The sequence below is a fragment of the Morone saxatilis genome, unplaced genomic scaffold (assembly GCF_004916995.1).
Source record: "Morone saxatilis isolate NCDOM2014 unplaced genomic scaffold, NCSU_SB_2.0 Contig18, whole genome shotgun sequence".
In the NCBI taxonomy this organism is placed as follows: domain Eukaryota; kingdom Metazoa; phylum Chordata; class Actinopteri; family Moronidae; genus Morone; species Morone saxatilis.
In genome coordinates, this window is record NW_023339740.1 from 22,396,388 (window position 1) to 22,419,887 (window position 23,500).

The 23,500-nt window shown below is 38.3% G+C and overlaps 1 protein-coding gene across 1 annotated transcript in view; it reads right to left on the reverse strand.

Annotated features, from left to right (window-relative positions):
• Positions 1 to 23,500, reverse strand: part of LOC118328368 (metabotropic glutamate receptor 4-like) — a 117,831-nt gene that overhangs the window by 63,161 nt on the left and 31,170 nt on the right. The window contains 3 exon segments of the mRNA XM_035662065.1: positions 66 to 87; positions 89 to 184; positions 186 to 299. Coding sequence (XP_035517958.1) covers positions 66 to 87; positions 89 to 184; positions 186 to 299 — 232 coding nt within the window.

Genomic DNA, 23,500 nt, shown 5'->3' on the forward strand with positions numbered 1-23,500 from the left:
ACTTCCCTGATGCCCTAGGCTGCGGCTAGACAGGCCCGGTACGCATGAGTATATGAGACGACTACCATCCTCCCGAGATTCCTGAATGGAAAGCATCAACCGCGCTTTCTCCGTAGTTCCCCCTCGCCCACTGGGTGGAGAGCGTTGATTCCAGCCGCCATGGTTTTTTACAACTTTCCACCCATGGCCCTTGCGGTCTGGGCCTGGTAGGTGTCTGGAGGAACCACGCGTGAGAAGAAGTCATAGCGGGTGTTGTCACTGAGCTCTGGAGCTGTGGAGGCGTAGCTCACCTGGGGTATCTGCACAGGAAAGAATATTGATAAGCTTATACGCTAGAAGAACCTTCTAGCGAAAAATAATGATGGCAAGTGAGTGAAGAATATAGGAACAAGACATAAATGGCATTAAGAAAAGAAACAATATAAATATAAAAACAATATAAAAGAACATGTATAAATAAAATAGAACAGGAGTGAATTACAGTGGAGCTATAGTGCAGAGCAAGATATGCTAGATAAATAGTCCAAAATGAAATTTAATAAAAGGAACTGGCACACAGAAAGGTCTTACACCTTGATATAAAAGAACTGAGAGTTGGAGAACCTCAAGTTTTCTGGGAGCTTGCTCCAGATATGCGGTGCATTAAAACTGAATGCTGCTTCTCTGTGTTAAGTTTTTACTGTGGGGACAGTAAGCAGGGTTTGGATGGTTCAAAACGGAGCAGCAATTCCTTGTCAAACAGGAAGCCAATGTAAAGATCCCACAAATGACATATATGATCTATTCTTCTCGTCTTAGTGCGGACTCTAGAGTTCTGAATCTGCTGCAGCTGTTTAAGCGACCTTTTAGAGAGACCTGTGACGACACCGTTAGAGAAGATAAACGCATGGACAAGTCTTTCTAAATCCTGCTGAGACTTAAGTCCTTTAATTCGTGATATATTCTTGAGGTGATCGTAGGCTGATTTTGTAATGGTCTTAATGTGGTAATTAAAATTTAGGTCAGAGTCCGTGACTACACCAAGATGTCTGGCCTGGTTTGTGGTGTTTAGATTATAAGAAGACTGAAGAAGCTGGGCACTGACTTTCACTCATTCATCTTTGGCGGCAAAAACAATTATTTCTGTTCTGTGGATATTACAAGCAGGTTTACAGGGCGAGGTATGAAGACATCCAACAAACTGTCCTCCTTTTAAAACTCAACACAGAGCTACTGATCCTGAACCCCCACCGAGCCCTTTAACACCCACCCTCAGTGCTCCCGTGTGCTACAGCAGGCTGGCCAAGCTGAGCTGATGAGCATGTCAGGCTTATGAGTACGGGTCACTTGCGAAACATAAATATGTCTCATCTTGGCATGACATGTTTTACACACTGCAGAACGTGCTTGCTGAACCGTCTTAAATAAAAAATAAAAAATTGTATTAGTTTTATTATATTTATTACATTTTCCACTGCTACAACACACACAGTAGTAGCTTTTTTAATAGTAAGACTTTATAAATGCAAGAACTTGCATCATGGCAGGCTTCTGTTGCTCCCACTGCTCCAAAGATTTTACCGACGCATGTGGTGGCGAAAGAAAAACATTACATAAGAAACTTGAATAGAAAAATATATAGGTCAGCTCAAGCACGAAGCTTTTCTTGAGTGACCAAAATTTTAGATTTTCTAGTGGTAGTTGTGTTTCTCAACACAGGGGACTATTTTCAGGGATTGCACCATGTCAGTTCTTGTAATAGGTAATTGTGTTTGTGTAAATGGAATTTTTCATCCCTATGGCACACAGTGATTCACCAAACAGAAAGCAGGGGTGTTTCCTGGTAATGATAAACAGTGTGCCTTTTTGATGAGGATCTGTCGTCATGTTTTTGTGTCTCTAAACAAAATGACGAGAAAGGTGCACTCAGTGAAACATGATCCTAATGAAAAACAGCCCCGTTTTCCCTCTAGAAGCCTCTTTGCCACATGCATTTCATTATCACAGACTGTAGACCTGTAGGCTGGCACACACACACATCCACCCACACACACATACAAGCAGATAACCCTTGATATTAAACATCTGACTTCAAGGCAACCTCCTCTCACCAAGATGAACACCACAGTAGACTAGATCACTTATTTGGGTAAAATATCAAAATAAAAATGTAACTGGAGTTTTATCTTGACTTTATCCCTCGGCCACAGATTGTTTGTGATACAATACACGTATAAAGAGAGAAAGCTGATTTAAAAACTTGCAGAAAGGTGGTTAGTTTGAAGGGATCTAATAAATGATCTAGGTGACACTAATGAGTAACCCGTCATTTGTGTAATGCATTTGGTGGCAGGAATTTTAAGGCACCACTAAAATGATTAAACATTGCTAACAGGGGTCAGTATTTAGTCACAAGCCATGTGTATAAATGCCCAAATGGCCTGGCACCATTATTTACAGGTGTTTGACTGCACTAGAAGGATAGATGTATAATACTAGACATAATCAAAATTCAGTCAGAATTGAGAGATACGGTTCTTCTGTATATAAATTCTGTCACTGTGTGGGAGCTAAAATTTGGAGCAGCTCACCAGAGGACATGAGATCCTCGCAAAGAGGAGAATGTTTATCATATTTTAGTAAAAATGTACAATTTGTATAAGGAGTAATACTGTATCTACTAATTAAATCTGCATATCAGTAATAAAGCAGTGACACAGCCGTCTTTGTTGTTATCATTATTTGGGGTTGGCCATGATCACTATGAAAACAAGTTTTAACTTTTAGTGTTTTGCTTTAATGTCATGCTCTAATTCTATACATATCACTATGTTTATGTTATATGCTATTTATACTTTGTTTTACATTAATTTTGTATTTTGTGTTATGTTGGATTGAATCTGTCACCATGTCCCAATTCCATACTACATATGATTCTAAACAGGTTTTTAGTACGTACAGTAGTGTGTATCAACAAAATAAAGTATGCTTAAAGCAAATAGCACGCATATTAAATACAGTCCATCTAAGTAACAACCTACTTTAACACTAACATTAATTAGCGACAGCTGATATGATTTTAACCAGTCAAAACGACTTTCAACGTCCAACTAAAATTTGCGGATGGTTGTGGAACAGCTTGACAAATATCTTGGAAAACAATAAATAAGTATTAAATCTTAAAGGACCAGTGTATAGGATTTAGAGGCATCTAGTAGTGAAGCTGCAGATTGCAACTAACTGGATTTGACGATGTGGGAATGAGAACAGGCTGTGAAGCGTGTAAAAATGAACTATGGCGGCCGCGAAACTTGCCAAATACGTAAATGTGCTACAGCCAGTGTTTAGTTTGTCTATTCTGGGCTACTGTAGAAACATGGCAGTTAAACATGGTGGACATACCTATGCATATTATATTCCATTTTCGCCAATAGATAATATTTCACACTGGATCTTTAAGGAAAAACATCTTATTGTCTCTCTGCAAAGTTTAATAAGCTTTCAGTTGCAGTTTGACAGAAATCCAGTGTCACATACACTAAAATAGTAGACTACAGCAGTATGTAGTACATACTTTATGGAATTAATATGGATTTAGGACACAGCTTATGTATTTTTGTTTTTTGACTATGTGACTATACTGTAAGCGTGTTATGTGTAGGTTGCTTTATGACAGTAAAACCAAACCAAACCAACAGGTTTTATATATAAACCTCATCAAACCTCATATTTAATTTGTTTCCCTCTGTTTGTTTCATGGGGTTTGTTTGTGGTATTTTCAGTCTCTCCCTCCACAGCTTTATCCATGCTTGTCCAAGCAACCCCAGCTTGGTTTGAAATGAATTCATAAAGACAGGTTAGAGTCGCTGAGGTACTTCACTTCAGTACCAAGACCTTAAGATGATTCCCTGAGCAAGCCTCAGCAGGGGAAAAACATGAAATAATGATATAAATAATAATGGAACTTAGGGTATTCATGGACTGGAATTTTTAAGAGCTCACCTAACAAAGCTTAACATACAACTAATGGGTTTACTGAGGGATTAAAAAATACTGAAGATTTTCCAGTAACTAAAAGCTCCTTGAGAATTGTTGAGTATTTTCACAACAACTACTTCTCTATTTAGCAGTGTTGGTGGCATTTCTAATAAGGTGCACAGGCATCCCTGTAGACACTTTTAATACTTCAGAATGCTTTGTTTAGTGGAATTGACCCCACACACAGTTTCTATGTCCCTGTAATTGAAGTCATTGCTTTGTTATGTTATTGTAATTTTAAAAATGGTTCCACTCATTAAGGACTTGTTTTTTTTGCCAGGTGTGTTGCTCTCCTCCTCATCCAGCTGCCCTTTTTTGTTCCATCCCATAATAAAGGATCACAGAAAGACAGACTGACAGCTAAATTAGACAGATGGATGAACAGAGTATGACTACAAGCCCTGCAAAATAGCCACATGGACCTGCACTGCACCAAATGATCAAGGGATTCTCCTAATTATATTGAGAGAAACCTGCTGAATCGAAATAATTCTTAAGTATGCAGAACATGATGCACGGTTTGAGGTCTAGGGCATCTTGTTATTTACCTCGCATCTTAAATGAGCCAAAGTGAATTATTTGAAGGAGATCTTCCGACAGAAAATAAAACAGAGTTAAGAGTGAACAAGTATGTTCCTCTGCCTGGCATGTGACTTTCTCAGCTATGACACCTAATGTATTTTTTGCTGAGGGTTCTGTAGAGCACGAAACTGTTTAATTGTTGTGACTATTAGCAGGTACAGTTTGGGGCCAAAAATAGCTAATTTCTGTAATATTGTGTCAGTTGCTGTGAAGGTGACAAGTTGCTGTTTGCTAAGAAAGATTTGCAAATCTTCCATCTTGACTATAATACTGCATGATCTCACTCATCAACCTCAGTTTGTGATTTTAGCATTTAGCACCTGAGTTTATGAATGCAGTGGGAAAACACGTCTTACATTAATTTTAGACTTAACATGGATGCAATTCAGTGAGAATCTGACCCCAGTAGAATGTGATATAATATCCTTTTGAATGTAATATGTGTCTTAATTATCTCTCAGTTGCACTTCAAATCACATTTAAGTCCCAAGACTTGAATTTACTTCAACAGTAATGCCTCATGATACAATATAACAAACTATTTTCTGAAGATGCATAGATTTTTAGGTGTACAGTTTTGTGCATCAGTCCCATCCGGACTATCTCTGTGATTCTCACTCTGAAATGCCTGATTTTGCCCGGATGATATCAAGGAATTCAATAGTAACAATTTGAAATGTCCTAGGATCACCTTAGGTCCTAAAGCCTCTCTGGAAATGATAATTTGGCATAGAAATATTATGCTACATCCCTTTACATTTTACAGCATAATTTAAGACCTATTAGTGACTGTCTGGTGCCACATTTATCTCAACTGTTGTTTGCTTTGTTGAGCATCCGGTTGAGATGAGGAGCAACTTAATAATGATAATGTTGGGACCCAAGGTGTAGATGCAGTATTTTTCCGTGCAAATTATGCTGGAATGCAAAATAGCTGACTCTATTTGCATCTGTAATTCAGACACCTGACAGATCCTTGCAACCTGCAGTGCGGTCCAAATGCAGAGCATCTGCTTCAATCAAGTTGCATATGGAAAACATGGATGGGTAAACATAGTTTGTCCTTACTACTTGGCAATCTCATTTCTACACAGAAGAATGCTGATTTCCAACATACATAAACTAAGCCAAGTGTGTTTCTTCATAACCCAACCATATGATAACAGGGATGACAAAACTAATGACTGTATTTTTTTGTTTTTCACATTACATATCATTTTCAAAACAAAGCAAATCCTTTAATTACTCACACACAAGTTAAAAATAAATAAGATATTTACACTGTGATTAAGGCTGAAACAATGAATAGATTAATGTAATGTGTAAAGATACGCAGCAATATGTCACCAAAGGGTGGAAAGAAGAAGACTGCTAGCTAGCAAACATGAATGTAAACAATGTAGTTTTCAAACTTTAGAGAAAAATCGTCTTGTTTTATGTGGAAGGAAATGCATTTATCATGTTTGTTAGGCCTCAAGGATACACACAATGTTTTCTGGTGAGTAACACTGTAAAGACACTTTAAGTTTAGTTTGTTTACATAAAAACTCCACAGGGCACCTTTAATCGAAAATCATTTTTCAAGCACAACTCACAAGTTTCCACGCAAAAGACATTTTTTCATTATCTTCTGCCATTTTTAGTAGTTATAACCATAATGATTCACCGATTTATTGAGAAAATGATAAATAAGTGTTTGTTGTCAGGGCTATTTGTAATGATGACACTCAACACTGTTGAAATGTTTTATATCAGAATAAGCTATAACAATGTTTCTATCTTGAGGACCGGAAAATGATTGTACAATCAACCATCATGTCGGTGCGTGACTATGGAGAGATCCTTTATTCTCATGCTGCTTGTTCTACCTTAAAAAAACCCGATGCAGTTTATCATTGTGCTTTGCATTTTATTACAGCCGACGAAGATTATACTCATTGTTGTGAAAAAGCAGGCTGGTCCTCAATAGCATCTTGAAGAGGACAACTTCCCATTAGTTTTATTCATAAAGGTCTCCTGAAAAAGCTGCCTCAGTATATTACTTCTCTTCTCAAATGTAAAACCACAGCTCACCAAAGCAGATCTCAGGACTGTAACTCTAGTTGCTTGGGAAGCCCGCCTTCCACTACAGTGCACCTTATAAATGGAGTGAATTACAGAGGATTGTAAAAGTCACTGGCCAATTTCAAACTTTTAACTCTGAATCAATTTAGTGATGTCTGTGATTGCCTCTAATACTGTTTGTGCTTTGTTTTTCTGTTATTATTTGTATGTTAGGTGCTTTTGTTTGTCTGGTTTGTTTTTCTTTCTCTCTGCTGTACTGGGGTCTCTTGCAACAGAGATGATTAAATAAAGGTTATATAAATCACACCTTGTAATCTGAAGATATAACATTATGTTTTTAATAAGTTTGGGTCTTCCAGGGGAACACATAGCAACATGTTTTTGATTCATGATAAAAACTCTCTTTATGACAAAATTGTCACAAAATAAAAATTAGCCTTAAATTGCTCTGAGGCAAGATTGCCCCCCAGGTTCCTCATTAGATTAGCATACATTTTTCACACAGTAACATGAAAACGTTTTGGGAAACATGTCCAATGCCCAAAAGCAATTTCACCGACATAATCAACATTTAGCAGCTCTGCCTGCTGTCTTTAGACAAGTGTAAATGTAGGAACACACACAGTCATGATAATCATACACTAAAACATCTGCCAGGCTCCAAAGTCTTAACAGGTTTGCTTTTGCACTCCATGAACAGTGGGTTTTGGCATTGTTTTGCTCTGTGTCAGAGAGCTACAGACCAGCAGAGCTCGCAGTGCAAAAAGCTCCTCACTCTCTCACAGCAGGAGCTTTGTGTGTTGGCTGCAGTACAGAAAGGGCTGCATTATACCTAAGAGTCAGTGGGCAAAACAGCAGCGTACTCACTATATTCAGGCACCAATAATGCCTGCCGTTTTCTGCTCCAGCTTCATGCAGATTAAATTTACTGAAATTACAACATCTAATTTATGCTTCTTAACTACTTAATGGCCACTTACAACTGGAATAGAATCTGTAATGAAAACGAGGACTATAATATTTACTAGTACGTAGTTTTCATGCATGCTCAACATCTGCACAAACAGACAATACAGACACACATAATGATTTTATTCACATAGCGTCTTAATTCAATTTAGGGCCTGAAAAGAAATTTGGGTCTGGACAGCGGCTGCAAACATAAAGAGAAGTCGTTTAAATTTTGCAGTGAGGGATGGGGGTGAACTCTTTGAGTCAAATGCACCACTTCAGTATCCAGGCTTTCTCCTTAATTGCTATCAGCTGCTGTTGACACTGAGGGGAGATTAAAGTTTCACTTTGTTACTGTCAGGGTAAGTGGAGCAGCAAATAGCTGAGCCTCCTGAATAGAAAACCAATTCCTGCATAATGATATAACAAAACAGATTCTCACTGCTCTGGGAATGAACAACGTAGCACTGAACACAATGGGGACATTTGGCTATGATTCAGACTGATGCAACATTATATAAAGTGTCTGTATAGTAGTGGAAATAAATTCATTATCTCAATTATTTTCTTGGACTTTTACAAAGGTGGCACCTAATTTCTTATGTCCTCCTTGTGTGTTCATTTTAAAGCACTGCATACTTATAATGGGTATAGGTCAACAGTTAATTGAGCTTAAATGGTAAACTGTGAGCCTCTGCAATGCTGCATAATTTCAGTGCAGTTGGATACAGCTGAGCAGTGTGGCCATATTGTCCAGTGTCAAATGTTCAACCTCAGGAGAGCGGTGATAAAATCTCTGAGCATGATTTAGACCTTTTCATAATATTTCCATCTCTCAGATTTGACCTTTAATATTTTGACATTTGATTGAATTGAGAGGAGAAGGAAAAGCCAATAACATTGAGCTCATCCTGCTTTGTCTTCCACAGAGACTGACATCACTCCTGCTTCAATCATGCAGATCACTCTGGGGAACCAAAGTCTCTCCGCTGCCTACTTCAGCTCTACTGAAGTGATGGTAACAGTTCAGTTCAAACAGGATTTGTGAAGTGAGCTGAACCTGCTGGTGATGTGACCGTTAAGGGTGAGGAAGCATGAGGCAGTTGCCTCAAGACGTTTGTCCTCAAACCTGAAGAAAAAAAAAAAACCCTATCTCATCCAACTCAGTGATGACAGAAATACTCTACAGCTGGCTTCATTTATGAAATATTCTCCAGCAGAAATATACACCCAACTCAGACCAACTCAAGCTATATCATAAGTCAGAATAGACTAAAATATTTTCTCCAGAGCATGAGTTCTTGTAACAGAAGGATGCTGGCAAAAGACAACTGTTTGGACTATCACGCATGAGCAACCCAGGTAGTTACAGTAAAATACTACCTTGTGCCCTGAGGGTGTGTGGGTGTTTCTGTGTGCATGTTTGTGCACGCATGTCTGTTGTTTCTTATTTTTTTTGAAGGGCTTTCCAGATATTGATTTTTGTGTCACACTTGTGCTTTGCATGCTGAGATTAGCTCTACAAGTTGTCATCCCTTTGATTTTGTCTGGAATTGATGAGACAAATGACCTTACTGTCACTGAACAGAGCTTTGTGTTTGACCTGAGACTGTATTAAAATACTAAAGCCAGCAACATAAATATTACTCACATTAGCCGACAAACTAAAAACACTGGCCGATGTGAAGCCTTTCTTAGTTATTCACATCACTTCTGTATGTGATAGAGCCTGTTGGAGAGACGCCAGGAATTTTTTTGAAAAAGTTCCTAAAGGAAAATCTGCTTTGTGCTGCAAGAAAAGCTGAACTTGTAGAACTTTTAAATGTTATTTAAACCTGTGACAGAACCCCATAGACCCCTTAATGAGCTGTTCAATCCTTCCACCCTATAAAGGAGGAAGTCAATTAACCCCAACAATAATGACGGATAAATCAAGTTGTCACAATGCAGTAACATTTAATGTAGTTTATTGTTTCAGCCTGTAAGTGAATGTTGTTTCTGTTTATGGCAGTCAATGATAATGTATCAGTGCTACAGCATATATACTCCAGCTTACAAATGTGTCCTGTACGGGGGTTGAAAGCTACTAAATGCAGGCACTATTGTGTTTCTTCTGCATTTACTTGTATATCTTTTAGTACATTGCAGATTTGAATAGATTTTCGATTGTAATCAAACACTAGGAAGAATGATAGAGTAGGGTAAAGTTATGGATTTACGGCACAATCGCAGCATATCAAATTGCAGTTTGCTTTAAGCCTGTTTTCCTTTTATGTCAATCTGGAACCAAATGTTTTCTGATAAAGAAAACATGGGCATTGCTTTGGAGAGCTTTGAAATTGTTACAGTCCAGATGCCACATTTGGTCTCTTGATGGTGACCAAATGTTATTCAGTCGTCTTTAGATTAGCTACTTATGTCTAGTGATATAATGATCCATCGATTTAGCGATCACCGATCCAATATGAGCAAAGCAAAGTGAAAAAATCAATCCATATCATCGTCTTTAAGGTACACCTTTAGTCTCATGTCACGTCTGTGTCACTGTCTCCGTCCAAACACACCTCCTACCAAATCATTCAGACAGTATACAGTACGCTAATGTTCGTTATATGTTCATTACACTGTGTGACGTAACAATGCTTCTGACAGATTAACTGAGTTTAATTTCTTTGCATTAAACTACTTTGTTGCTGCAGGGAGTCTTTTTCCCTTCGTCTTTAGCTGTGTTTCTGAAGTCAGGTTGATAGTGTGTTGCTGCTGGCTAAAAGAGTACCTGTGACTAAAAGTGAGTATTCCTGACAAAAAAATGGCGTTGAGGTGTTTTACACACTTACATCACTGTTTTGTAGGTGTTTTTTTCTTTCAACTCCTAGCTTGACATCACATTGTGAGTTGCAACTTCTGGTATTAATTAAAATGTTAAAATTAAATATGTTGTTTCATATTAATTGCAGGCACCTGAATCAAATCGAAATGGTATCAAGGTAGATTTTGTGAAAATATCGCATTGTCCAAAGAATCAATAATATCGAAGCGTGATGAAATTAGTCATTCACACCCCCAGTTTTGTCTAAATGTATCTATTTGAGTAACATTTCTTCTGCACAAGGAACAACATTAGGGTCAACTAATGCACTATGAATTAATCTATCTATACTGTTTTGATTAATTATAAATAATATAAAATAAAAAAAGACGATAAGAGAGAGAAGTTTTTCCACCCCCTGATCTGATACAAGTAATTTAATATTGAGCATCTGCCAATACCGAGTCCCAATATGATTTTTTGAGATATACAGTGCACACTTTACAGTACAAGTAGTAGTAGTACAAGTACATTAAAGTTACTAAAATCAATCCAATCCTTGACAATTGAATAGCTCTGCATTGCATTAAGAAACAAATTGCCTGCATCGAAGCTGCTCCTTAATGTTTTTTTCCCCTCTATCTTTGGTCTTGGCATCTTCTCGCTGTCTGGAAGGAGTTTCTCTCTTCAGTGTTTGGTGCTTAATGCAGCCTTTACCTGAGTTACTGAATGAACTGTCTGTATTCTGCTGAGCGTTTATTTCTGTTGTCTCTACATCTTTTGCGTGGATTACATTAATTAATTAGTCTTATTGGCTTTTTGTTGGCGGGACTTTTGTTGCACTTGTAGTGGCAAGTTGAGTGTGGTTCTGACCGATCTCTACCGCTCTCTCCTCCGAGCAGAGGCAGCAGAGGCAGGGGCTGCTCCTGCTCTCTCACACACACACACACGACGATGGCTGCACTGTGCATGAAAGCTGGGTGACTAAAAACAGCTGATACAAAACAAAATATCGGATTGGATCAATAAAGCTCAATATAACCGATACCGATCACTTTAAAAATGCCTTGATCCTTGAGATTTTTTATACAGCTATATGTTAGCTGCCGTCTCTCTGTGTGTTTTAGTTTCCTAAAACTAGCTATACCTTAACTACATTTAACCTTAACCATTCCAAAGTTGCCATATGCAGACATTGTAGAAAGTGTGAATTTAACATTTTTGGTCATTATTCAGTGTAATCCAGTGTTTTGCAGAATCATAAAATCTACATTGCCAATGGGTAGGTTTGAAGAGTAACCAGTAAATACTTGTATATTCACTCACTCCACTGGCTTCCCATCTCCACCAGGGATGAGTACAAGGTTCTCTCCTCACCATCAATGCATCCATGGACATGCCCCCCCCTACCTCAAAGAAACTTATCAACCCACAAAACACAACGACGCTCCCTCCGCTCCGACTCACTCAAACGCCTCCTCCACAACGCAGAACCAGACTCAGGACCGATGGGAGATAGGGCCTTTTGGTGCTGCCGCCCCACGTTGCTGTGGAATGCCCTCCTACCACCCTGGAGGGCACACAATCCACTGACTGTTTAAAAAGGATCTTAAGACATTTCTTGTTTAGCAAAAGCTTTTGGGGTCCCTTTAGATGTTTTTATTTTTTTAATTCTTTTCTCCTTTTTTCTTAATTTTCTTCTTCTTATATTCATATATTATTATTTTTTAAAAACTGCTTTCTTGTTTTCTACTGTAGCACTTTGAGATCTCCTGATGAAAAGGGCATTTATAAATAAAATGTATTATATTATTCATTATTATTATTCTCTTGATTAAAAAATCACAGGCTAAATAGTTAATTAATTAATTTGATCATCAGTTATCAATAATATAGGTGAAGTAGCACACCCCACTTGAGATGACACATCCTATATCGTATCCTCAGTCTGTGCATATAAATAGCAAAAAAGTTCTTTACTCTTTGTACTTTATGCAATTTATACTCAGTACATAAAATCCATGACTATAATTTTATATCCATCCCTATATCTAATTAATCTCCACCAATGCATAATATCTGATGTATGACATTTATCTGATTAAGTTTACACTAGTCCCTTCCCACCTTCTGAATCTATATGTGTATGCTCTAATGTTCTATATATGTCTATCTCCATCTTGTGTGGTTGTATATCATGGTATGTGCACTCCTCCCATCTTGTTAACAGACCTTATGGACAAGTTGTGTGAGGCAATCGACTCTGCGCTATCTGGGGTCGTCTTGCTCTTGCTCTCCGCTCTATGTGCACCGAAAAGACGCCGACCTTAGTGACCGTTTAATTTGAAACTGTGAGTAATTTGTAGAAAACAGTAACCGTAAAGCATATCTATTGATGACACATAATTAGGCTGGACTTTCATGTTCGTAAGTGAGCCAAAAGACAACTGGCAACCACAGCGAACAAGCCAGAGCCTGCAGTCCCCAGGTAAGTCTACACATCATGCCTCTATGGGTGGAGGTGAGGAGCTGTTTCTTTGAGACAACAGGATGAGAAATATCTCCAATCTGGACCACAGAGGATGTTACTCCAGCCACCATTGTTGCACTCGTGTGTCACATCTTGTCCTTCCATCTACAGATCATCATTGAAAGCATCCTCACACCCATCCATTCACAAAGTCGAGTATGGCTCTGCTGTCCTGCTGCTCCAAGGGAAGCGTGTCAGTCAACCTCTGGAGGGGGCTTTGAAAGCGAGTCGCCGGCTGTACTGCGCAGTCACACAACACACACGACACACACACACACACACACCTCCACACGGAGTAAGAAAAAAGGCAAAGAAGCTTTCCACTGACCCTGCCAACTGGGACAGCCACCTGTTTGACCCGTTTGGCCTGCTTGGTTTACTTAAATCACCTGCCACCACAATTTCACATGCGCAGACACTTTTCTTGTCAGAGTCAAAATGAAGAGATTACTGACACTTCATACACTTTAAATATTTACATTATAGCTCCAGGCTTGTGGTTCAGAGCATATTAAGATATAAGGGAAAATTATGATTTACTGCATATTGATATCCATATGGATATACATTCATATTTGAACATTAATAAAAAAAGAGCGTATATTAGCCCAGAAGCAGCTGTCAACTCAAAGGGGCTCTCAATTTGCTTTGAGTAGCCCCATCTGATAAGGCAACAGGTTGAGCTAATGAGTGGCTACTTTACATAAGTAATGTTGAGGATGATCTCCCAAAATGAGACTAACAACGTGGAAAATTATGTGCCAAAAGAAAAACAAAAAACATGTTATGGGAGTTGTCATACCCTTCTAAAATAAAAACTTCTTTGACTTCTAATATTTAGTTTTATTTTTCACCCAATTTAGATCAAGGAGGGTGGGCTTTCAATATAGCGCAGTACAATTCAGCAGCATCACAAACTATATCCTTTAAATTGACCATACAGTTCTACAATTGTAGGACTGTTGTACTAGACTACATTAGTTTTAGTCTTCACAGTCTATAAAGGCAGTATTGTCAAATCAAACAGTATAAATATGTGATTAAAAGGACAATATAAAAAGATATATGGAAGGACAGAAGGCTGTAATAGTTTGAATCTTTTCAGAAACTGAACCCCTAATAGTCAAATATTTTAAAAACTGTATTCAAAGTAAAATTATGTAACATTATGTAAGTTACCTTAAAATAACTAGTATATAAGTTAATAAATAAATAAGTCTATAAATAAGTAATTTTGTTGTTGTAATAAGGTGAATGGTGCACTCTGTACCCTGTTCCTTCTTGTCCTCTGGGTCAAGTGCATAATGCTTTACGGCAGTAGTCACTCACAACCAACTATGTCACTGATTTTGGTAAAACTGGATCATATTTAATGGAGAAAATGTTTTCTGTTTCCCTCTGATGTTCTCCAAATGCTCTACCCCAACTCTCAGTGATTTAAAGAGTGTACTGACGAACAGTAAAGTAACTGCTGCGAAATGTAGCTGCTGTTAGCTGGTTGGAAGATAAAAGGTGAACGAAGTAAATCTGGGACTGGCTTTTAGTCATAGGTGAGAGCTTTGTGAAATAAAAAGCTGCAGAAAGACGCTGAGCTGGCCTTCTTGCTGTTGGACTAGTAAGTAATATTAGCTGGCTTGCTATGTATTGTGCTGTTGCGCTTGCTTGATGTTTAACTGTGATACAAAAGGTGTCCACTCAATAGATCAAATTAATAAAACCGAACAACTCAAACTGCAAAACATGCAATAAAAAGAAGGAAATTCGAACCACATAAATTAGATATAAGGTTTTCAAAGATGTCATTGCTATAAATTCAATGGAATTTAAACATTAGTAGTTACCTTTTACGTAGCAAACATTGACTTGTCTTAACAGTCAAAGCACAGGTGGAGCTAATAACATTAACAATGCTCAGGCTCATTTAAGAGGAAGCCATCCCAGTGAGTCAGTATGCAGGCATGCCCTGAAATTAGCCAAACTAAATGGGATGCAACCACAATTAATGTTATTAATTACACCAGTGCTTTTTCCTGCATGACGGGTCAAAATCCCTGCCATGAAAAGGCCTATAAAGGTGAGCAGCACATGGACTTACTAGTGGGGTAGATTATAGCTACAATTAAAAAGTGATGTTAACACTCGTGCAGTGGCCAGCTCCCTCAGTTGTCGACTCCCACAGAGGCCAGTACATGCTTGAATCTCTCAGTATTTCTACTATAAATCAAAACAAATTGGAGTCAGGGTATAACATTTACACCAGCTACGTCCCTGTGTCCTATTCTACAACATACAACACATGGGGGATTTCTCTGCTATGCATGGCTGATCATCTGTCACTAACACTGATACAACCGGTAAGACATCAACATGGCCCTGAAAAATAGCCACAAGCATAAAAGATAACACCCCGCCAACACAGTAGTAGCCAAGGTTCACAAGTCCACTGAGACATGCAGCAGCACGTGACAACCCACCATTTGAAACCATATGGTGCTAGAAAATACACACACACACACACGCACATCCCCTGCCAACACATCCACCAGGTAGCTAATGAGGAAGTTTTAGGGATGGTTTGGGCCAGATAAAAGATGAAACTAGAACTTAAAGATGAACAGCAAAGCCACAACTTTAAAGATAAATCCTCAAGACAGATTTTAATCCACTACTCTTTGGCTTTTGAAGACCTACAGACTTCCAACAAAATGATAATCTTGTAGTAAGATGGCACTCAAAACTTAAATAAAAGTGACTGATACATCACAACAATTGGCAGAAATTATTAATCATGGTTATAAAATAAAAGAAAGAAAAGGGTCATCATCCCTCTGCCAGGTCGCTTTCTTTGTAGAGTACTTAAAAACACCCCAAGATAAAACCTCACAAACCAATAAAATGGCACTTAATAACACAGGTACCGAATGTCCTCATAAAGACCCTGAGATATCATCAATACCCAACCATCAAGGTTATTGCACCGCAGGGCTTAGAGTGACAGAAGAGACAGGATGTTCGCCTTGGCCCTAAAATTATCTTTCTCAAACTGGGCAGACCACAAAGAGTGTCACAATCACTGACCCTTAAAAAGGACCGTTGCTTGTATGTCATCTTTTAATCCGCCCGACTTTAAACACACAATCTTGAGTGAATCTGGAGCCTTATCAGTACTGGCAGGTTATGTTCTGAGGTTATGTTCGCCTTTTGTGTGGGCTTATATCTGAACAACTCCAGTGTTCATTTCAACTTGCAGCTATCCATCCAACAGATGGGAATACAACTGGAACGGCTGCATTTGAAAATTCTGTGTGATTTTCTGTTCTTTAATGTTGATACGCCGTGTTCCTGAACAAACAAAAAAAATGCCACAGTCTTCCGTTGCTTCAAACATAAAAAGGGCAAAAAGTCATAACAATGTGCTCAAAGCGTCTCTGCTGCATATAAACTCACTTAAAGTACAGCACATATACAAACAGCATGTGTTGTGATCCAACTGAACTTCAAGATTTTTCTAATCTTTTAGCATCCATTTTGTGACATAAAAAATAAATGAGCAGTGGTGATGTTGACATGGAGAATGTGCAACTATGAATGCGTCTACAGCAACATCAGTCTCACTTCACTGTTCAATAACCCATTATGGTCCTCTCCTAAAATAACTGGATATGCATGATTGCTCACAAATCTTTACTCTAGCTCCTCCTGTTTTGTGTAACTTTTGGAAGTTGTGACAAATTGGGTCTTTATTCAGAGTTTATTGATAAATAGCTGTCGGGAATTAAATAATACTATAGCAAAGCAGGATCAAATTTAAACAAAGTCCACATACTGCACAGTGAAGTGAAATCTGTTAAAATCATTCAGTTGGTTCTTGTTCATTTACATCCATTACTTTCTGAGAATGTCAGATGTAAGTGGATTAATTGTCAAGTCTAGTGAAGCGTATAATTTCACAATGATTGATCCACAATACCACATACTTAAAGCTTGTAGTTTCTCTAATTGTGAAAGAATACAATGACAAAACATTCCTAATTGTCAACACCAAACTTTAAAAGTTGCAATAGATTTTATAAATGAAAAAACACAGAGCTGTTTATGTAATGTTTGGAGTTGTTTGATGCTTGTTTAAATGTGTGTGAGTTGAAACGATTAGTTGATTAATTGATTAGTCGATCAACAGAAGATAATTTGCAGAATTTGAAGAAGTCATCTTTGGCTTTAGGATATTATAACAGACATTTTAAAATATTTTTGAAAATGTTATAGACCAAACCATGTATCCATTAATTGAGAGAATTGTATATCCATTGTATACCATAACTGCTCTGTCTTGTGTCCAAGGTAAAGGTGTTAAATAGGAGTTTACAAAAAAAAAACACCCAACCGAACCTACTGATCGACTCTTACAGAAGTACCTCTCACATAGACAATGAAAATAAATGGCCCAAAATGAATCTCATAAGAACAGTCAATGAGTCTCTTTGTCATGATTTAGAGTGTGTGACTAAAATCATGTATGGTTGTACACAGGAAAATGTTTGGGTTTTCCTCTTTCAAGTCACTGAGATAAATCACAATCATAGTGGCCTTGTTAGAAGTTCTGGCCGGTAACAAATATAGGTGAAACAACAGACAAAAACCAAATGTATATCTGTTTTGAATATAATCACACAAAACCCACAGAGGGCAGACTGTTGTCACTTCTACACCTAAGACCCCACTGGTCTTTTGAAAAACTGTCCATCACGAATTCATCACTAAATGCTTTGCAAATTAATTAATTCAGCACAACAACATTGCCCAGTATTACCTTCAAATGTAAGTATCACTTTGTGCAGACAGGTGCAGGCAAAATAAAAGGCTGCTTTCTTTCTTTATTTTTTTTTCTTTTCATGGGTTGGGTAGCTGCTAGCTGTTAATAGTGCATAAATTGGGAGAGCAATAATAAAATTCTTCCCATGATATTCATTAGTATGCAAGGTGCTGATGGCAGCAGCTCTGTATTTGTTAACAATATCCACACTGAGTCTGCAAAGCGAAGGATGCAGTAAAAAGACTTGAAGACCCAAACTAATGGAGGGCTACTTAAAGGCTTTTTTTTTATTGTTCAGCCATAAAATCAGGCTCATGACCAGTTTTTGTCTTGATTGTGATCAGGAGTAGGTGGTGGAGGTAAGAGTACTGTACCTTGTCTCTTTTACCACAATAAAAGAAAATCACACAAAATTACAGGAAATGATACCAAGAAAAGCCTAAATCCTGGGTAACGTGAACCAAAAAAACCTAAAATATGAAACATTATATATTTCAAGCTGTAACTGACAGCAAGCTCTGTTACGTTTTATAAATGTATGTAGAGGGAGTAAAAGTCTGGGTAGCCCTAACTGAGCTGTCAAACTAAAAGCTGATTATCTTCATTAAGTGCCCAGATGACAGTTATCGTCAGCCCAATTATCCATACCACATATCTGTCATCCGACTGGAGAACCTGCCTGCAAACCACAAGAGACAAAACTCCCACATTGTAATTCATAAAATTGTTTAGTCCAATCTCCAGCCTAAAGATCAGGCTTCCCTGTCAGCTCAGGATAGACTGTGCAGAGTCTTCTTTACTGACTCTGCCCCTGTTGCTTTCCTTTTGTTGTTTAATGAATAAATGACTCAATTATTGATGATCTCAGAGTTCCTTAATTATTAAAATGTGCCTGTAGTTGAAAGCAGTGCTGGGGTTAATGCGGGTGATATAGTAGCTTGGAGAAAAAAAACACCTCCTGCTTAATTGTGATAATGAGCGCTGGGTGCCCACTGTTCTGGTTCATGGTTTCACAAGGTGAAAAACTGGAGGAAAACAAATGTAAGAATGTATAGATAGTGTACCGTTCAAAATATTTTAATATTTTTATAGCTTATTTTTGCAATAACGGATATATGATTTGGTGTTAAATCTGCGTTCATTGTTTCAACATCAACATATTATCACCTTATCAGGTTTAAAAGGCAGACATGTTAACATGTTGACAAATAGATTTCACATCCAGCAGACATAAAGAGACATTAGCATTTATCTGGAGCCATGTTTCTGTCTACCTGATAAATTAAAATCACTGCCCTGTTAGCTCCATTTTCTCTTAGCTATAGCTAAATGCTCTGCTATTTTCACCAGCTAGTCATATAACCTTGTCGAGCCCCTGTGTGGTGCTGAGCACAAAGTGTACAGCGGGTTTATCAGAATTCTTTTGCGGAAATCCTTTGCCTACTGCAGCTGTTGATAACAACTAAAGCCCCAACTGATACAGGATTTTTGAAACCGATACCTGTTGTACAGGGGAATCATTCACAGATTACAGATATGGCGGCCGATAAAGTGAATGTCTGAGCTGGAATAAAAATAAACCTTATTTCTGTGGAATGTGCACTGATTTGGCACCGATATGACTATGCAAAGGTACTCAGAAGACTGATTTCTTAAATAAATAACTTTATTGAAGAATATTTAAGGTAATTATAGATAATTTCTTTAATTTGTTCAATCATTAAACATATACATTGTCAACTGATTCTAGTTGACACTGCTGAGAGCTGCTTATTTTCTCTTACTCTGTGCTGCTTGCCACTGTATTGTAAATCTGCTTGATAAACTTAAAGTAATCTGATCCATAAAAATATTGATCATAGCAGCTTTAATATTATGAAGACCTGTTACTATAGACATATTTACAATATACAGAGTGGGATGTATTTAATTTAATATGTGCTGTAACACAACATCGCTGTATTTCTGTCCAGTGTTAGCTCGTAGTATCATAGTATTTTTAGCCAGTGTTACCTTTTTTTGTGTGAAGCAGGCAGGTGCTGTGCGCCTTTGCTAATTCACATTTTGGCAGCATTACGAGCCAACAGGCATCTTCTCAATTACTGAGCAGTTTCCCTAACGAACCTGCCAGTGTGGCACCTCACTGTATTTAGTTCGCTTCAACCTAAAAAACATTTTTAACTAAATATTCTGTCTTTCTTTATAATATTACATTGGTGCCTCTACAATGTAAGAGAGTCTATATGACAGGTAATGAATTTAGATGCCACTGATGCAACAATGCATCGTCTCTCTTCTGACACCTTAAGGAACTGTTGCACATCAAGGCAGATGGAGAGGCAATATTTCAGAGAGCGCAGGACACCGGCAAGCAGCACCAACAATAGAAAACAGCTGCCTTTGAATGGAGGATCAGGATGTTGGATTTATCATGCTCTCAACATGACCTCTTTCGACTTGAAATACACAAGTCTTTTGATTGCTTCAGCCTCCCTGACATGAGCTTTCAATCAGACTCTTTGAGAGCAATTCCCTGGCCAGCCTTTGTCATCTATATTTCCACAATTGTTTGGAGTCCTGATTTTGAGGAGCACTCAGGGACCGATCGTTTTTACCTCGCCTGACCTCCTCTCTTGTCTCCAGAGATGAGAGATATCCAGTCCTTGTCAAATACCGCATGTACCCTCAATTATCTAAAAAGACTGTTGATGTTGTACAAACTTATTTGCAGTAAAGAGACAGAATCAAATCAAAGGGTTAATAAATTGTGTTGTGATGTTAAAATTAATCTTTACAATAGTTCTTTGCTCTTTCATATTCGGGACAGACAACAATTAAATCAAGTTGTAGACCTTTAACTTTTGACTCATAAAGGGCAGTTACTTGTTTTAACTTTGACTAATTTCTCTGTTAAAAACCTCAGCTTGATAATGTATTTTCAGTAATTGACTAAGTTCTTTGTGTGCATCTGCAGAGGGAGGATGGGCTGAAAGGAAACAATGAAAAACTGCAATGAAAAAGAAACGGGAAGAAGCATAAAGTCAGCAGAGGCATGTTTAAGGTAGATAAGGTGAAACCAATTGACGGTTCCTGCTCTTTCCCAGTGGCAACCAACATTTTATTGGCAAGTCAGTAAGATAGTCTCCCCGGCCCCAAGAATAAGCTAGAGAATTGCAACAGCTGGAGAAAATGCTATTGGTCACAGCGAGTCATTGAAAATGGAAGTCTCAGAGCTGTGGGCCTCTCCCATGAAATCATGCATTTCAAAAGGTGTGGCATACTTCTAATGAGATCCCACTATCACACTTCATAATTCAGAAGTAATTAACACATTCATTATGACGTACACTCTCTTTCGTTCAGCGTGCACAAACTTGTCAGGACGTGCGAGTTCATGATCCCTTCACTTCACTTGATTGAGAGAAAACAGTTTGATTTTTTAGCTCTCATCATGACCTCTGAGAATAAAAAAACTAAAACTGCACACAGCATGCCTTTTATTTCAGTGGATGTCAAAGAAGCAGACCTCACACTATGCAGGGAAACATCCTATCATACATGCATTAGAGGCTACAAGAGACAGTTTATTGAAGGGTGGTTGAGGAAATGTGTCACAGCAACCCTCAAATAGCCCTGGGATGGTGCCCCTGGACACTTCATTTCTGGCATGTGCTCCTTGATCAGTGGGCTTGGGCAGCCTGGCACATGGTTGGAGGGATTGGCAGTTCACAGCTTGCTTTCAGGACTGGTTGGATAAATGATTAAAACAGCATGATGGGCAGCTTTATAACACAGACAGGGTCATAGAGGGCTGGCAAGTCACTCCCTGACAGGATGAAGAAAAAGAAGGGGGGAAAAAGGAATCCACTCACAGGGCTACCCATGGCTAATTAGAGCTGACGGGCAGTAGAAAGTGAGTTAATATGTAATCTATGATCATAATTATAATGTAATGGATTCAGACATGACTACAAAGTATGAATTAAGCTGACAACAGTAATCCCTCCACAAAGTTACCTACAGTAGATATTACTGAGCAACACCACAACAGCCGCAACCAACGGCAATATTTTTGTATTCACAATAGATGATATGACGTAAAATGATATGTAATGTGAAAGTGGTCAGAGCCCACAGAGAACTGACACTCTACTCTGTTGTTTGCCTCAGCTCCACGTAGCATTTTTGTGTCTTTCAGTGCTTTGTTTTGGATAAGCCTGCAACTTCACTGTTTTGGCTCACTCTAACCTCTTTCATCACTGTTCATCACTCAGGAGTTGGTGGAGACCACAAACAACGCCAGTTTGTTGTATCAACAACAAATGTGATCATGTCAGTGTTGTGTTAACAGCTTGTTTCTCCTGATCCAAACTGGCCCCCCCCCAAAAAAAAAATAAGAAATGTATGAATGCAGCCTATAAAAGAAAACACAGAAAAATATCAAAACCCAAGGTGACACCTTCAGATTGCTTGTTTTGCCTGATATGCAGTCTAAAACAAATCACATTAACAATAAGTTGATTATCTTTTTTTTGCCGTTGATTGATTAATCCATTAAACTCTAATTTCAGATCATTAATAAAATGCATTATACTTTAACCACTGGTCCTACTTTGCCCCTTATAATTCAGGAGATGCTTCCAAGACTCTGTTGCTATGTTGTGTGAAGATTAATACAACCTAATTACTGTACCTAATTATGCAGACTGCCTCTCAATCTTGCCGTTTTTGACCCTCCCCCTTACACCGCCTTTCACTTTCTCTCTAATAGGGCTGACCCTGCCCCCAATCACTCGTATTGTCTCTCCTTTCTCTAATATGGCCAAGGCAGGGGGAGCTCTGCGATGGTTGTCAGCTGTGACAAAAAGAAATACATCCAAACCTTGAGACAGACTGTAGTTTATCCTCATATTTAATTTCATATCCTAAATCAGCTCGGGGATTGTTCATTAATATTGAGCGCTGTTCCTGTCAGGAACTTATGATTTTCATAAGCTCATTAGTGACTGCACCACAGATCATCGGGGTCAGGGTGAGCAATTATTATGCTACAAGTGGAGAAGCCAGCTTATGAAAAATATGTTAATCAATAATTGCTTTAAGCAAACTGGATGAAGCTCTAAAAGGCTAATAATGTACCAAATTTTGTTATGTTTCACCAAATGAATTAAATCAGGTTAGAGAATATAGATGCTCTAAGCCCACCCTCGATTTCCCACCGTTTAGCGTTACTAGAGGAACAATTATCAAAATGAGCATTGTAGCACAGAGTGGCCGTGAAGTCCAAATTACAGCCAGCGAGGGCATTTCTATTCCTTTTTCATCCATTTAGAAAACATGACCTGGAGAAGGGTTTAAATGAGGCAGAGCCGCAACAAGGAGGACCATGGGAGGATTTCTCCTGGTCGGCCTGTCTGAATGATTAGTGTAGGTGGTCAGGGAAACACTAAAGGTCCTTGTGGAAGTTAAACATGATTAGACAGTAAACAATATCATTGGTGATAAGTAGGCCTCCTTCATGGCGTTGCTAATGACCAGAAAATTAATTCATGACAGTGCTTTGCATACTAAAGTGTTTCTAGGGTTAAAATGTTTCCACGAATAGCATCTGTTATTTTTGGTATTCCTTCCTAATTTAATACGTGTGCGCCTTTGGATTTAATAAGGTAAAATGAGAAGATTGAGCATTAACAGTGTTATATTTTGATTACGTTTTCACTTGTTTCAGAATGCG